Raw genomic sequence first — 17,428 nt, forward strand, 5'->3', positions numbered from 1 at the left:
GTTCCCAGCCTTGGTCACCCTGGAACCATGTTTCCGTAATCCCAATCATATCATATCCATTTACATCTATTTGCGCAGCTAATTCAACCACCTTATTACGAATGCTCCTCGCATTAAGACACAAAGTCTTCAGGCTTGTTTTTTTTTTTAACACTCTTAGACCATTTAGAAATGTTATTTTCATTTAAACCCTTGACTTCTCTGCCTGCCACTTTTACTTTTCTCCTTCCTGTCTTTTGCTTCTATCCTTGTTTCCCTTTCCTCTGTCTCCCAGCACAGGTTCCCAACCCCCTGCCATTTTAGTTTACACCCTCCCCAACAGCACTAGCAAACACTCCCCCTAGGACATCACTCCCGGTCCTGCCCAGGTGCAAACCGTCCAGTTTGTACTGGTCCCACCTCCCTCAGAACCGGTTCCAATGTCCCAGGAATTTGAATCTCTCCCCCTTGCACCGTTCCTCTAGCCACGTATTCATCTGAAATATCCTTCTATTTCTACTCTGACTAGCACGTGGCACTGGTAGCAATTCTGAGATTACTACCTTTGAGGTCCTATTTTTTTAATTTACCTCCTAACTCCCTATATTCAGCTTTTAGGACCTCGTCCCGGTTTTTACTTATATTGTTGGTACCTATATGCACCACGACAACTGGCTGTTCACCCTTCCCCTCCAGAATGCTCAGCAGCTGCTCCGAGACATCCTTGACCCTTGCACCAGAGAGGCAACATACCATCCTGGAGTCTTGCTTGCGGCCGCAGAAACGCCTATCTATTCCCCTTACAATAGAATCCCCTATTACTATAGCTCTCCCACTCGTTTTCCTCCTGTCCTGTGCAGCAGAACCACCCATGGTGCCAGGAAGTTGGCTGCTGCTGTCTTCCCCAAAATAAGCCACCCCCCCCCAACAATATCCAAAGCGGTATATCTGTTTCAGAGGGGGGTGGCTACAGGGGACCCCTGCACTACCTGCCTGCGCCTACTACTCTGCCTGGCGGTCACCCATTCCCTTCCTGCCTGTGCAGCCTTTACCTGCGGTGTGACCAACCCCCTAAACGTGCTATCCACGACGTCCTCAGCATCGCGAATGCTCCAGTATGTATCCATTTGCAGTTCCAGCACCGCAATGTGGTCTGCCAGTAGCTGCAGCTGGATACACTTCCCGCACACATGGTCATCAGAGACACAGGAAGTGTCCCTGATTTCCCACATAGTGCAGGAGGAGTATTCCACGGCACCGAGTTGTCCTGCCATGACTTACCTTTCAATTAATTTAAATTAACTTAAATCAAATCAATTACCACCAATTAAATGATATACTCAAGGGCCCTTGGTTACTAGCACTAGAAACTATAACCACAAAAAAAATTAAGAGACGGAGGTGCAAAGTTTAGGGAGAGAATTCCAGAGCATGTGGGCTAGGCAGCTAAAGGCACGGCCGTCAATGGTGGGGTAAAGGGGGTGGGGGGGTGCAAAAAGAGACCAGAGTCAGAGGAATGGATTCTTCCGGCGGCGAGGGTTATAGGGCTGGAGGAGTTTACGGAGATATAAATGGGGGTTTTAAACACGAGAATGAGAATGATAATTTTGAGGCACTGGGGGACTGGGAGCCAATGGAGATCAGCAAGGACAGGGATGATAGGCGAGTGGGATTTGATCCAGGATAAGATACGTGCAGCAGAGTTTCAGATGAGCTGAAGTTTTCGGAGGATGCAGGATGGAAGGTCATCCAATGTTTAGCTGGAGGGAACAGGATGAATGTGGATAATAAAAATTATTTTATTTGTTCCTAATTACTGGTAACTTTTACTACTTAATGCGAGATGTCAGTATTCAGCACCAGGTGTGGGTTAGATTTATAGTGAAACTTCTTCCATTCCAGGGATAATGATATACAATTGCAGCACGGTGGCATAGTGGTTAGCACTGTTGCCTCACAGCGCCAGAGACCCGGGTTCGAATCCGGCCTCGGGTGACTGTTTGTGTGGAGTTTGCACATCCTCCCCGTGTTTGCGTGGGTTTTCTCCGGGTGCTCCGGTTTCCTCCCACAGTCCAAAGATGTGCAGGTTAGGTTGATTGGCTATGATAAATTGACCCTTAGTGTTAGGGGGATTAAATACGTGGGGTTACGGGGATAGGGTGGGATATGTGCTGGTGTAGGGGTTATGGGGATCGAGTGGGATATGTGTCGGTGCAGGCTCGATGGGCCGAAATGGCCTCTATCTGCACTGTGGGGTTTCTGTGATTCTGTGAATTGGCTAAAGGGAAGGATGTTCTGGAAGCAAAAAAACAAAATTACATATTGTTTCACATAGAGGCTACAATTAGTTTGTTGGGGGAAAATCTCTTATTTTTGCATTCAATTATACTAGACAAATATTTTAATAATACAAGGTGAGTAATTTTAATACAATTATAGTCATTATTTTAACACTATGGGGTCAGTATTTTCAACAGTACAAGGTGGGTATTTTAGTATTGCAGGGTGACTATTTTAGGATTACAGGGAGAATATTTTAGTATTACAGGGAGAATATTCTAAGAATATGGCTGAGTATTTCTAATATTAGATGGTAAATATTTTAACACTATGGGGTGAGTATTTTAAATAACACAGGGTGGTATTTTAAAATTTGTAAAATATTACAAGTCAGGGGGATGATTTCAACCCTACCCACTGGCGGAAACTGGAGGTGTGGACAGTTAAAATCGCGCAGGTTACTTACTCACCTTGGAGCCCCAAGGTTTGGAAATTCACCTGCTCTCTCCTGAACAGGCTGCAAGGCCCAAAGCCGGCGGGATCCTTTTTAACATATACATGGCGAATCTGATGACATCATCAGAACCCGACTGCAATTTTAACTCGGTGGCCTGAGCGGGAAGTGTCAGCGAGTTTCCCCGCCAAGCCAACCTTGCGGCAAAGTAGATCAAGGCCAGAAGAGGTTTAAGAAGGAACATTTTCACAGTTTAAAGAAAAATGTCCTTGCTACTGTCACGTTTTCTTTCCCTACTGCCATTTCTGTAGCCCTTCTGCATGAGTCTGGCGGAATTAGTGCCAAATTACTGGCAATTATATACTGTGGACTCATGCCCACCAGGAACTGGACGGAATTCAAGCTCAGGTCCCAGAGGTGAATAGACAACATAACTCATTACTGCCCCCAGTTCAACACCATCCAGGACAAAGCAGTCCGCTTGATCGGCAGCCCATCCACCACCTTAAACATCCACTCCCTCCATCACTGGCGCTCTGTGACTGCAGTGTGTACAACCTACAGGATGCACTGCAGCAACTCGCCAAGGCTTCTTTGGCAGCACCTCCCAACCCCGCGACCTCTACCACCTAGAAGGACAAGGCAGCAGGTGCATGGAAACACCATCACCTCCAAGTTCCCCTCCAAGTCACATACCTTCCCGGCTTGGACATATAATGGCATTCATTCATCGTCACTGGGTCAAAATCCTGGAACTCCCTTCCTAATAGCACTGTGGGAGTACCTTCACCACATGGACTGCAGTGGGGGAATCGACAATAAATGCTGGCCTTGCAAGCGATGCTCACATCCCAAGAATGAATTAAAAAAAAGTTGTTCATGGATGCTATACTGACAGGATTCCCCTTTTCAACCTCAGCTCGCTGATCAGTTGTACAGTATTTTATAAATTAGACACTTTTAAAAAGAGAGATTATTTAATTATGATTTACGGTAAATATTCTCAAAGATCTATAGCAATCATAAATCTGTTCTATTCCAAACACTTCCAATCAACACAGGAGTTTTACCTCTAGTGACATTCCAGCTGCCTGACGACAATGTTTATAAAGATTATGTTTATTTAATTTCAAATGTGCAGAAAGTACATTTTCTTACTTTAGGCTATAATATGACACTTCTGCTTATTAAGGTCCATCACCAATGAAAGTACCATGTCAATTTATCATCATTTGTAACACTGTGGTACAGAGCCACTTTCAAACTTGCCAGCAGTTCACGCAGCATACATACAGTTCAGAGGCAGTCGAGGCATTTTTCCACAGAATGAACTGACAGACCTCATGCTAACTCAAAGCTGTAATGTCACCATGTTAAGGGAAATTGAATAGTATTGCAGCTCAAAAGATCTTAAAATTGCCCTGGAGCTGACTGGTTTGAATTTTAACCTGCTCTTTTGAGCAGACGACAAGGGCACTGCTCAAAGTCGGTGAGGTCCTTTTTAACATGTGCATGTTGGGTCCAATTATGTTAACGGGGCCCGACTGCAATTTTAACTCGGCAGACTAAGCAGGAAGCACCAGTGAGTTGCCCGCCAGGCCAACCCAGCAACACAGTGGAGTGAACCAGAAGACAGCCAAGAAAGTAAGTTTTTGCAGCTCAAAAGAACTTATCTTCTGTTAAAGTCATTCCTTATGTTTCAAGGACATAAAAGGCATGACAGAGTGCAACTTAAACACCACAGTTTACAGTGCTACTGTGTTATACGGACTACTTCTCTTAATTCAAAGTTACTTCATTCAAATTATCTGATAATTCCAATTTTAAGTACACGAATTAAAGCGGTGTTCAGTTCAGATAATGGTCTTCACTACAGAGATTCCTTTACAAACATGCTATCTTGCAATACTGAGTCTCACTCAAGTCTGATTCCCTTTGTACTCGCATCTTGTAATGCTCTCCACACAGTCCAAGATAGATAGCCTGATTTCATCATACTCAATCAAATCAAATCAAATCAACTTTTATTGTCATTGTTGGTGCACAAGTGCAGTACAACGAAATGTAGGCTTGCTGGTTCACTGGTCTCTGCATTTTAAAGATTGGGATCATGTCCTCTCATCCTTTGCTTCTTCAATGAAAATAATTCACTTCTGATTCTGAAGACCAGTTACTGAGACGAGTCTACTAAAGCAACTACTATTGAACTTTAGACTATCTGTTATTTTTCACCTGATAGTTGAACCTTCTTTACTAAGGATTATAGAATTACCCCTGCCTTTCTGTATTTGGATGTACAGTGCGGTCATTTCTAACCAGCAGCATGCGGGAGAGATCTGAACGTGTTCTCTCACCCAAGAGTTTCTCTTTAGCTCTTGCCATCCCTGTAAGAAACTGAAGCATGTGGTGGATTTGCACCAGCAATCACGCGCACACCAGCTTCAGTTTTGTTCCCTATTTCACCAAGAGCAGTCGCAGCTGATCCCCGGGGTCTGAAAGTTTCAGCATCTTTTGCAAGTTACAAAAGTCTAGAAGTTACTGTTGGCCAAATTAACGGAAAAACACTTAATTTGTTCATATGAGATTTCTTTGCTAATTTAACACTAGCATCAACACATTAGCTAAAATAACGGACAAAAGAATATCATCCAAATGTCTTAAGCCTTCAGCTGCTAATAATGCCACCAGCAATTTCTACTTTCAAGTCTTGAATGTTTAGCCAAAGTACATGATCATCAGTGAGAAGCAAACACTATGGAAAACTATGTTATTGCTGTATATTGCAGTCAATGATATTAAGAATCAATCAAGCAAATGCAATGCTAATCCCTTTATGCGTCAGAAGATGCAATTTTCATGAGCCGCAGCCTCTCTAACGTCCACTCTGTCACCACATCATTACGCCAAGGACTGAACAATTTCATGAACACTGATACCATCATTAACTGCAAGACAAAGTATGAGATTGAAGTTTTTAGCATTGTATGTTTCTGACAAAGCAGTCTTAGATTGCAGCAGAGCCATTAACAAAGAATCAATTTGTGTTCCTTCCACAGGCTGAAACTTTAAAAACCAATCGAAAGATAAACAATAATACCTTATTACACGGTTACTTATACAGCTACTGTACACTAAAGGGATCAGTAAAACTCTCAACCATTTTTCAACCTTGTCTGACGACAGTAATCAACATAACATGTTCAGGTTCCGACACATCCACAGCCCTTCATTTATCAACACCATACCTTATCTTGGCCATTAGCTATTTCATAGTTTGTCTTCACTTCCCCTCCCCCTCACGAGTGCACTTAAGACACAGAACAGCCTTGAAATTGCTGCATAGGATACAATTAAATTCCTTTTTTCGCCATTTTAATTGAAATGGTAAACCATTTAAAATGAACAGGTTAACACCTCAGTTAGAACAATGGAGAAAGGAATTTCATACCAACACATTAAGCATCTGTACGTTAGCATAATTTCATAATCAATGTCTAACTGACCAAAATGGATGAGGTAGCAAAATGCAAAGATATGTATGTATTTCCTATATGCTGGTATGAGCTTAATAACTACCAGCAAAGAATATGTTAAACCTTTTACTATATTTCCTATATTAGTGTGAGGCTGGTTACTCATGCTTTGTGCGTCCATTCCTCATCTCTGGACTTCTGCCAACCAGAGAGGACTGGACACCAGGAGCATACAGCAGAGGCTGCCAGGATCAGTACAGAAAACACACATACCCTTGGATGAAAAGAACAAATACCCTGTGTCTGTAACAGAGTTAGAAATACGTATTTTCACAACTAAGCTTCTTTAGCTCATACTTACACACAGAAACACTAACTCTAGGGCATCCTATATAACCTTAACCTGTTTACCACTGCAAACAACTGGAAACTGCCACCACACAATTCCCACGTGAACACCTGGAACTCAGTCACAAGTCAAGTATGCATTTGAATGATCCCCTAAACTATACAAGACTAAAGCTAAATTAAATTCAGAATGCATAAGACAACTAGTATGTATATAATCTCAATTCATGCACATGAATAAATCAGCTTTTTTGCTCAAGAAATTTATCAAAATGCTAAACAATATAAATATTATAGTAATCCCTATGGAATAAATTGTTTCCACATTGTACAGTATTTAGTAGCTTAAAAACATGGTATCCATATGTTTCATATAAAGCTTAAAGTACAAGGCATCGTAAAAGAAGCTAAAGGGTATAAGATAAAATTCATTTTTGCAGTAGCTTCTCAAAAGCGATTTGATATCTTTCAAACACTCACCATCTGAACAGGTTTCTTGCGAAGATCTCTCTCTGTCACTAGTTTCTCCTGCTCTGTGACATAAAGACCCTTCTGTGCAAGAGCCTGTACAACTGCATCGTGGCCCAGCAGTGGTTTGGCAGCATCACTCTTCAAGATCAGGCTCCCAGCACGACAGTACAGTTCAGCAGAAAGAAGCAGGTTGACAACAGGTGGCTTAATGTGTTCCTGTTCATACTGGTCTGTGTAAAACGGTTCTCTAAGTTCCTCAGGTACATGGTCTTAAAAAAAAAAAGCAAAAAAGCAATCAAATCAGAATGTTGTGCATGCATAATGCTAGAAAACTGGAAAGCATTTTATTTTGCAAACAAAAGACATTTTTATTCATTGTTAAAACACAGTATTCTCTATAGTATGTGTTAAAGCCTTCTCTCTACAATGAAAACAGTAATCACCTCGCCCTCTCTTTAATGCTCCCTTCAGAAATTTATGAAATCCAAGTTATAATGAAAGGCACTTTATCAGAGGCAGCGCACTTTATTATGCAGCCATAATAGTGTGTGCAGTATTAGACTGCTGGATATCTGTGGATCATACTAAAGTGATATTGTGCCAACGTGCATTGGTCACATAAAAACTCAATGGGGGAAAAATTGAGTCACGCCCCCTTGGGGCGCTAACTTCGCCGGGGCACTACTTTCCGGAAAAATTAGCACCCCCGCAGCCGAAATTGAGTGGTCGCGCCACGCCTCCCTCTTGGGGCGCTGCGAGGAAATATCGTGGTGCTACATGCCACAGCGCCACGTGACGTCGCGGTATTGCAGGCCTTCCTCCCATTCTTAAAGGAGAGGGGCCTTGCACAGCGCGACCCGGGGCCCATCTGGGCCACCGGGGATTGGAGTGTCGGCAAAAGAGCCCGGCACTCAAGAGAAGTGCCAGGCTCATGGAGCGCAGCCGACACTCCACGGAATGGGGGTGCTCAGGAGGCTGGGGACGGCAGCGGAGGCAGGTGCTGGCAAGCAGCCAGCAACAAAAATGGCCACCTGGCACCTTGCCTTTAAATAGTGCCGCCCTGGCCGCAGATAGGCCCCCCCGACCCTGCCGGACATAGTGTCCGGCGGTAAGTCGGGGGGCGCTACCGAAGATCGCAGCCGGGGCACGAGCAGGGAGCTGCGCAAGGCGATGATGCCATCGCTGATGGCGCTGCGCCACAGGGCACTAACGGTTAGCTCTGCCGCTAACCTCCTGCTAAATTTCATGGGAGGTGTTGGCAGCACCGCGCCCGGACGCTAGTTGCTTTGCGCCCCGTTAGCACACTAACGGGAGGCACAAAGCAATCAAAATTTCCCCCCCAATGTGTTTAAAAAAAAAGACCCATTTACCAGTATCAGTTCAATATGTTGTACAATCCAAAAAAATTGTCAGTTGAAAGTAGCAGCATAGAATTATGCGGCACAGAAAGAGGCCATTCAGCCCGTTATGCCTGTGCTAGCTTCCGGAAAGAGCTAACCACACAGTCCCATTCTCCTGCCCGCTCCCCATTTATCTTTCCAAATTTTTCTTGTTCAAATTTACCCAATTCCCTTTTAAAAGCGATGATAGATTCTGCTTCCACCACTGTTTCTGATTCGGCATTCCACATCCTAACAATCCTCTGCATAAAACAAAAAAAAACTCCCAACCACTCTTTTGATGATGATCTTATATTTATGCCCTCTAGTTACTGAATCACTGACCAGTGGAAACATTTTTCCCTATTAATTGTCAAAACCCTTCATAATCTTTAACAGCTCACTTAGATCCTCTCGGAACCTTCAGTTCCTCCTTTTGACTAAAGCCTCTCATCCCTGGTCTCCAAAACTCAGCTACCCGTGTCCTAACTCGCACTAAGACCCGTTCACCCATCACCCCTGTGTTCGCTGACCGACATTGTTTCCCGGTTAAGCAACGCCTCGATTTCAAAATTCTCATCCTTGTTTTCAAATCCCTCCATGGCCTCGCCCCTTCCTATCTCTGTAATCTCCTTCAGCCCCCACAACCCCCCCTCCCCCGAGATATCTGCGCTCCTCTAATTCTGCTCTCTTGAGCATCCCTGATTATAATCGCTCAACCATTGGTGGCCGTGCCTTCTGTTGCCTAGGCCCTAAGCTTTGGAATTCCCTGTCTAAACCTCTCCGCCTCACTACCTCTCTTTCCTCCTTTAAGACATTCCTTAAAACCTACCTCTTTGACCAAGATTTTGGTCACCTGCCCTAATTTCTCCTTATGTGGCTCGGTGTCAAATTTTTTGTCTTATAATACTCCTGTGAAGCACCTTGGGACATTTTACTATGTTAAAGGCACTATATAAATACATGTTGTTGTTGTCATCTCAGTGAATCTCTTCTGCACCTTCTCTGTGGCTTTGACATCCTTGCTAAATTAGGGCACCCAAAACTGGATCTAATTTTCCAACTGTGACCTAACCAATGCATTGTACAGAATTAACATTCCATAATCTTTGTTTTTATACCCAATGCCCAAGTTTATAAAAAGCTATGATCTCATATGCTATCTATATAAAAGGAGATAAACATGTCAGACTTTGGTTCTTGTTATTAAGCAGACAATATGATTGAACTCACCATCCTATGTGGAGCATTACAATGGAATATAATGCTACAAAAAAACTTAATATAAGGAATGGTAAAAATCTGAAATCAAGTGAAAGTTTGAAAGTTTCTTGAATCAGAATTAAGTTTCACTCTTTGGAGAGGAAGGTTAAATCCAGCTCGAATTTTTAAGAAGTAATGTACAAAAAGAGCTAATGCTATCCCTACTCCCAGCTTCTGTCAGTGGCTCCAAACTAGTGAAGCCTATCTTAAAAAAAATCACAAACTAAGGTCTAAGGATATAATTAGTGCATCACTTTTTGAGATAAATGATGTCTACTTACAACACAATTCTATTTATATTGGAAGAACATAGGTGAATCCTTCGCAAGTCTCATTTCAACAGAATGTATGGTTGTTTTTCAGAAACAATAGATTTTCAAATTATGTCAAAGCAACTGATCTAAACCACATTGCTCACTGCTTTACTTTGCAGAACAACATTGCATATTGGTCTGGATGGAAAACTTTCAGCTTCTGAGAATCATTTCAGTCAGTCTTAGCTCTTCAATCAAAAGAACTGGTATGTAATGCACTTTGTAATCTAAAGCAAACACTGCACATACCCGAGTGCACTTTGCTTACAAATACAGTAAGGATGAAGCGACACTCAGAATTAACACTACAGCAGCACCACATTATGGAGGAATATAATTACATTGAAGTGGTACACAAACCATCAGAACAAATGACTGCCATCATGCAGCAGCTACACTGAAGCCACATTAAAAGCTGCCCTATCTGTTCCTCAAATACGGTTCTTTTTTCCCCCCATGCTACACACCTCCCCATTCATGAATTTGGTATTTGCATCAGATAGATAATGTTCCAATTTAAATTTGCCTCTGGTCCACTAAGCTTGTGCAGTACCTTTTAATTTCAGTTCAGCCATAAAATAATAATCTGTGGAATAATTTACCTTTAAATGGGGCTGAAACTCTTCGGACTTCCATATAAGCTGTATTGTGACAAAGAGGTTTAGAGAGAATTGCCATTAACTAGACTCATCCAGAATGTCATTATTTTAATTGGATACATTAAATCTTTTAAATACCTATGTTCAGTTTTAATGTCCCTATTTTTAAATAACCTATTTTTTTTTTTTTTTATATAAAAAGAGTGCAAATCTTTTCATTTCCTCCTCAGAGTCTGTCTCCATCCTTGACAGTTTTGCTGAACCACATCGGTTGCAATTAAGAGAACAGGCAGGCAGCATAAGAAAGGTCATGGATGAGAAAAGGTCATTTAGTGTATTTAAGCTTCATCCTTCCAGTATTCCAAGTCTCCCATTATAGCATCCAGCTGGACTTTAAACATCCCTAAAAGTTTTTTTTGCCCTAAATTACATTGCCTGCTAAATTATTCCAAGCTTTTATCATTTTTTGGGTGAGGAGGCCTTCCTAATTTATTTTCTCTGGTTTTACTCTCCTGACATATTTAAAGTAATAGTTCCATCCGGGTAACTCCAACATGATCTCCAGAAGGGGCCATGAGATCTGCATGGCATCAACTCTCGCCTCCAATGTACCCTCGCTTCCTCAGGGAGGACACCTGCCATCTGCTGTTTCCTCCGTTCAGCATCGGGAAGAAACCAAGCACTCAAAAGTAGAGCAAACTAAACCTGCCAACCAGTCTGTGGAAATCTAAGTAGGTGCTCTCATATCCTGTTCCACTCTACAATGGTTAATCTGGCATTTTATTTATTCCAGCTGGGTAAGAAAAGTCAAGTTTTTTTCAGCTGCAGTGTGGTGGTTGTGAATTATCTGACTAAATAAATACATTTGAAATAAATACTGAAAAACTTTCTGCAATAGTAACTCAACATATTTTTGTGTTACTTTTGGAGCTGGAAAATCAAAAGCAAGAACATGAGGGATAACTTCCAATAGGATAGTTTTATGACAGGGGAACCATCAAGATGAAAGAGTTCCCCCCAAAAAATCAAATGAACGTTGCCATTTTCAAATAAATATATAATTTTTACTCATTAAGAGGAGAAATGTCACTGCTGAGGAATAGAAAGCTATGTTTGGTTCCAAATTTCAGCATCAGGTACTGATCAGGTATAGCATAGATGCATTTGAGAATAAAGCTCCCTCCAATATACTTTAATGATGTGCTAAGAAGGAAAATATTTTTTTTAGTACAGAATACTTCACCATTTGAAGTTTTAAAAATGAGTTAGTTGGGAAATCTCTCTTCATTGGAGGTGTCAGCTATGACTCAGTGGTAGCACCCTGATCTCGGAGTCAGAAGGTTGTGCCTTCAAACCCCACTCCAGAGACTTGAGCAAATAATGTAAGTTGATAATCAGTGCAGTTACTGAAGGAGTACTGCACTGTCAGAGGTGCTGTCTTTTAAATGAGACCAAGGCAACATAGGCCCTCTCCGATGGACGTAAAAAACCTTATTTGAAGAACAGCAGGGGAGTTCTCCCGGTGTTTTGGCCAACATTTATCTCTCAACCAACATCACTAAAACAGGTGATCTGGTCATTTATCTCATTGCTGTTTGTGGGACCTTGCTGTGCGCCAATTAGCTGCCACATTTCCCTACATTGCAACAATGACTACACTTCAAAAGGTACTTCATTGGCTGCAAAGCGCTTTGGGACATCCTGATGTCGAGAAAGGTGCTATAAAATTACAAGTTCTTTCTTTTCTTTGCATTCACACCACAAGTTTAGCGGTAGTGCAAAGCAGTTTTGGCTTTGCATCAATACTAAGCTTATGGAGTGTATATTGGGTGTCTTAAAGAATGAGAGGGTAACCAAAATGCATATTGGAGGAACTCCATTTATTCTTGTGGAAGCTGGGAGCCTGGAAGCCAAGCCAGAGGCATCCGAGCTGGGAAAATTAGAATTGCCTGGGTCTGCCTGTGTACTCAGCTGGGATTAGCGGAGATGGAGGGTCTCCATGGTGCAGCAATGAATAACTAAAACAAAATATATTCTACAGATATTAAATATCTGACTTACTTTTTACTTCTTTCTTCATTAACCTCCAGAAAAGCACACATCTTTCCAACAGCAGTCATCTTTATAGCATCTATGAATGAGGCTGATGATTTAGTGCCCATTTGTACCAAATGGTAGGTGGTTATTTTTGTGTTGTATGTGGACTAGGATTAGGATCTAGGCTGAGAATACATAAACTTATTTCACACCGGACCTTTAGAGCTAACAGAGAGCAGAAACATCCCATCAGTGAGGGTAGATTCAAACTTAGGCCCCAGAGGTGAAAGGAATCAAGAACTCAATTATACTGCACACTTAGCAGGAAGTGGAGAGTGTTTTCTCTGGCTACAACTGATAATAAATGATATAGTGACCTGAAATGTGACCAAGTGATCTGTTGACAAGAATTGGAATTTTGAAAGAAAATGTCAAAAAGCAGGAAGTGGCAATACATGAGATGACAAAAGGTGGCATAACTACTAACACAGTAAAATAAAATATCACCCTATTTTATTTGTGTCCGGTGAATGTTTTACAATAGTGACAACAAAACATGCCAATTTTACCACCTTTATGCTATCTTGCAAAAAAAGACACATTTTAAATTGGCAACCAATTAAAAGGTGATATTCCCCTATCTAAATGTTACTAAATGTGTTCCTTTTGTTTACTGTTTGTTGGAAAAATCAACACAGGCAAAACAAATGGATCAGTCTCTTTAGATCACCTCAGCTAAAAGGGAAGTCTCTGTAAAGTTTATCAGTTCTGAGCAAGCACGCTGTAAACACGTCACAACAGGAGTTCGGAGAATATGCACTTGGCTCGATGCCTCTGAGCCCGAGCCCTGGGTCTGGCACTGAAAACAAAAACAGAACAGACCAAGCCAGCACCCCTGATAATCGCTCATCACTACTGCTTCAAAGGCAAAGTCAACCATTCCGTGACATCCAACTCACTCCCAACCAGAACAAAAAGTCAGTTGGTTAGAATTCATAATGTATTTTTAAATCACAATAAAAGAACTATTGCAAAGATAAAAGATCACATATAGAGACTGTGCTGCATTTTAACATTTATAAAAGAGAAGTCATTTTGTTATAAATTAAGGGAAAAGCAATAATTACAGCAAAGCTCCTTAATTTGATCTTTTAAACAACTAAATATACTGCAACAAATTTGCAATCTTTTGGCTGATTCAGAAAATCATGTGAACTGCAAAAGTATAATGGGGCATTTTTCCGTACTGGATTCAAAATCAACAGGAAATAACTGTGTATTGCCCATTATACAGACTGTAACTTTGTGTCACATTGTTATGCCCTCACAATTCCCCTCCCCCACACACAGACAAATGTTTGTTGAAGGCAAAGTAAATTCTCGTATCACTATGAAATACAAGTCTGCTTCAAAAAACCTATAAAAAAAGACTTACATTTATATATGACCACTGGACATCTCAAAGCACTTTACAGTCAATGAAGTACTGTTTTGAAGTGTAATGTGAGAAACGTGGCAGCCAAATTGCGCACAGCAAGCTCTCACATGTGAGAATGTGATAATGACCAGATAATCTGTTTTTGTTATGTTGATTGAGGGATAAATATTGGCCAAGACACCGGAGATAACTCCCCTGCTCTTCTTCAAAATAGTGCCATGGGATCTTTTACGTCCACCTGAGAGCGCAGACGGGGCCTCGGTTTAACGTCTCAGCCAAAAGACGGCACCTCTGACAGTGCAGCACTCCCTCAGCACTGCACTGGAGTGTCAGCTTAGATTTATGTGCTCAAGTCCCTGGAGTGGGACTTGAACCCACAACCATCTGAGGCGAGTGCGTTACCCACTGAGCACAGCTGACACTATGACTGGAAGAAAGAATCATATCATGGCATTTATAATCCATCTGTGTCACACTGTACTGCATTGATAAGACTTATCAACCAACCTATCAAACAAGTGATTATGTTCACCAAGCTCTGAACCACCGTAACTCACCACCATAGTTCAGCTCTCTGCCTCTATTTCACTTGTAATTCCAAAATAATGGAGCCTTGTACTTTTTAAAAGAACCAATTGGCGTCGTTAATGCAGAGAAACAGCGGTTCTAAGTAAACAGGCCCATTGCCCTCCGTCTGCTATAAACCTACAGATGAGGCTACTATTAACTGCAGATCTTACACCTCTCCTTGACCTCATCTTGCATACGTATAATAGCACAGATGCAAAAATGCGTATCCATAAATAAATCTACTCCACATATTCATGTTAAAGCTATAGCTGAAACGATTGAATCTTGATCAATTGTTAAGCAAAATTCTCATAGGGCAACAGTAAACAAATAATTGCAATGCGGTCAATAAAAATGTAACATTTTAGCATCTAACCTAATTATTCCACATCCGTTTTAGAAGCTAGATTATGTAAACGACATGTAGCTTGGTGTTTGATGTGTACAAATACAAACAAATACTGTATAGTACACGCCTCGCATCCCTGCAACACACATTAATATAATCCAGTAATACGGCAAGGGATGATGACAGACACATGGGAAAAGATCAACTGGGAATTTTCCTGGGGAGGGGGGAGGAAGGGGAACAAACCAGTAAACGTCCTGTGCTTTCATCTGAATTCAGATCCAGCAAGTGAAGAAATAGATAAATGTCAATAAAATTAAAATAACGTCCTAATTGCAATAAAATGAATTTTTTGAAGGCGGGGGGGGGGTGCGGGAAGGAAAGCCCGATGGCACTCAAAACGCCATGTAGTTTATGGGATGTTGACGTCGTGGGAAGGGAGGGGAGGGCCGGCCGGCTGGTTGTCTGTCTCTCTGCTGCATTCCCCGCTATCGAGTGTGGAAATGCCCGCCTCCCATCCCATCGCCCGGGGGCTCCGCCGCCTACCTGTGCCGAATGCCTTCGCCACCAACCACGAAAGGCTGCAGGCGATCTTGGCTCTGGAGAAATCATAATGATCGAAAGCTTTGATGGCCGGGACAATGAAAGTCTTCTTCATTTCCCTGCCCGGCTCCGTCGCGTCGCCCATAATAAAAGCGGGTGGGTTTCTCTCTCTCTCCCTCCTGCTGATCAGCAATCTTTAAATCGGCTTTGCGGCAAATAAAACCCCTTCCCTGATCTATGGCATCCTTTGCAGCGTGGAAAGTCTTCGCTCCTTCGAGTGCCTTTTATAATCATCAAGCAGCTTGAGGTGGTGGTGGTGGGCAATTGATTGGTGTTATAAAAGATCCTCTTTTTTTTTGCTAAAATGGTAAGAGAGCTGCTCCTGCGGCGGCCGGCTGCCTCCCATCACATCGCCGCCGCAGCAGCAGCAGCAGCAGGTACGAGTGAGTCTCCTTCACCCAGCACTCAGTAACAACAAGCCCCGGCTCGCCGCTCCCGCTGCCTGTCCTCGGCCGCTCCCATCCTCAGCCTCCTGTCACTGGGCGGCTGCTGCTGCTGCCTCCGCCGCACCGGGAACCGCCGCCACTGCGCCCCGGCTCCGCCCCGCGCAATGCGCGCTCCCGCCAACACCCCCCTGTGTTAATTACAAGAATGCCTCTTTCAACGCGCGCTCCCGTCAGATGGATTTTAATGCGCGCCGCCGCCGCCAACTCCTTCCCCCACTCCCCCCGGGCCCAATGCGCGGTCCCCCCACGCCAGGGTCACGCGCTCCGGCTGCAGCTTTTATTGGTGATCAGCGCCGTGCCAGCTTTCACACAAGTGCACAAGATCAAATGCAACTCTCGTTCATCTCTGCCTTTTGCCGTTGCCGGGCTCTTATTTCGGGCTACCTTTCATCACATGCTTTTTTTTGGAGGGGGGATGGGGTGGGAAGAAAACCCAGAGCCATGCAAAATAAGCGACAGACGCATCAACTGCAACACATTTCAGTTTTATTCCTTTTGCATTACATACATTCGGTTGGTCCTTTTATTGAGCCACCACCAGCCCCCAACTTTTTTTTTTACAAACTCTCACGACTGGAATAATTTCAGAAACCATCCATTCCTGATATATGTTCTTTCTATATATACATAAGAGAAAATTGTATGTGTCATTTTTTCTTAGACTGCTTATATTACATTTGATTTTTTTTTGACGATTTTGGATTTTTCACCTCCGGTAAATTTGCTTGAAATCGGCCAAACACCAACATCGAGGACCGCGGATCACGTAAAATAATACACAGCTGCCACAACGCACGCACATCTGCGGCACTGTAGAGAATCATAGAGCAAACAGCACTGGGTCATTCATTAAAGCACTATCTCCAACCTGCATCATCCACGTTAAATACAACTACAGTAGGGTATTTTCGCCACCCTGATGCCAATTTCCTGATTTTGATCTAATTTAAAACGATATATCCAAAGGTTGCAGATCCTCCTTCAAACTATTAATGGAAGTAAGTATTTCAGCCATGTTCAGACTATTCATCAGCTTACTCCAATGGTGAAGCACCGTAGCAGTGACTCCGGGTAGCGGGGATGAGCAAAATAAACATTTAATTTTAATTCCATTTTAACCTGCAGTCGAAATTATTGTCCTGCTATGGTAATAAAGCTGTAAATAGCTTATGCGAATGTGTTTCTATACGCAGGACAATCTATGAAGACCTGGGATTATGGTTTTGTGCTTGACCTACTGGCTTAGAAGTTGCGAAGTTGTAGATTCATTCATGAATCATATGCCACAAATCTTTGTAATATAGTCTGTTTACACCATACACTAAAAGTTAATTAGTTAAAGTTAATTAGGTAAAGAGGTAAATAAAATTGGTTTAATGGTACATTGTATTCAACTGTGGTTTGTTCCCAGGGCACCTGGAGACA

General features: G+C 42.4%; 1 protein-coding gene across 5 annotated transcripts in view; it reads right to left on the reverse strand.

Moving 5' to 3' along the window:
- Window positions 1-16,114, reverse strand: part of camsap2a (calmodulin regulated spectrin-associated protein family, member 2a) — a 249,257-nt gene extending 233,143 nt beyond the window's left edge. For 2 of the 5 annotated variants that reach the window (XM_085968318.1, XM_085968308.1), the window contains exons 1-2: window positions 15,501-16,114; window positions 7,015-7,274 (exon numbers count right to left, since the gene is read on the reverse strand). In XM_085968318.1, coding sequence (XP_085824444.1) covers window positions 7,015-7,274; window positions 15,501-15,642 — 402 coding nt within the window. In that variant the 5' untranslated portion in view covers window positions 15,643-16,114. Of the gene's footprint in view, window positions 1-7,014; window positions 7,275-15,500 lie in introns of those variants that run through there. The other 3 variants (XM_085968338.1, XM_085968328.1, XM_085968347.1) reach the window with 2 other exon arrangements.
- Between the last annotated feature and the right edge of the window lie 1,314 nt (window positions 16,115-17,428).

The sequence above is a fragment of the Somniosus microcephalus genome, chromosome 2 (genome assembly GCF_052327205.1).
Source record: "Somniosus microcephalus isolate GS21.2 chromosome 2, FLI_Smic_1.0, whole genome shotgun sequence".
Classification (NCBI taxonomy): Eukaryota; Metazoa; Chordata; class Chondrichthyes; order Squaliformes; family Somniosidae; genus Somniosus; species Somniosus microcephalus.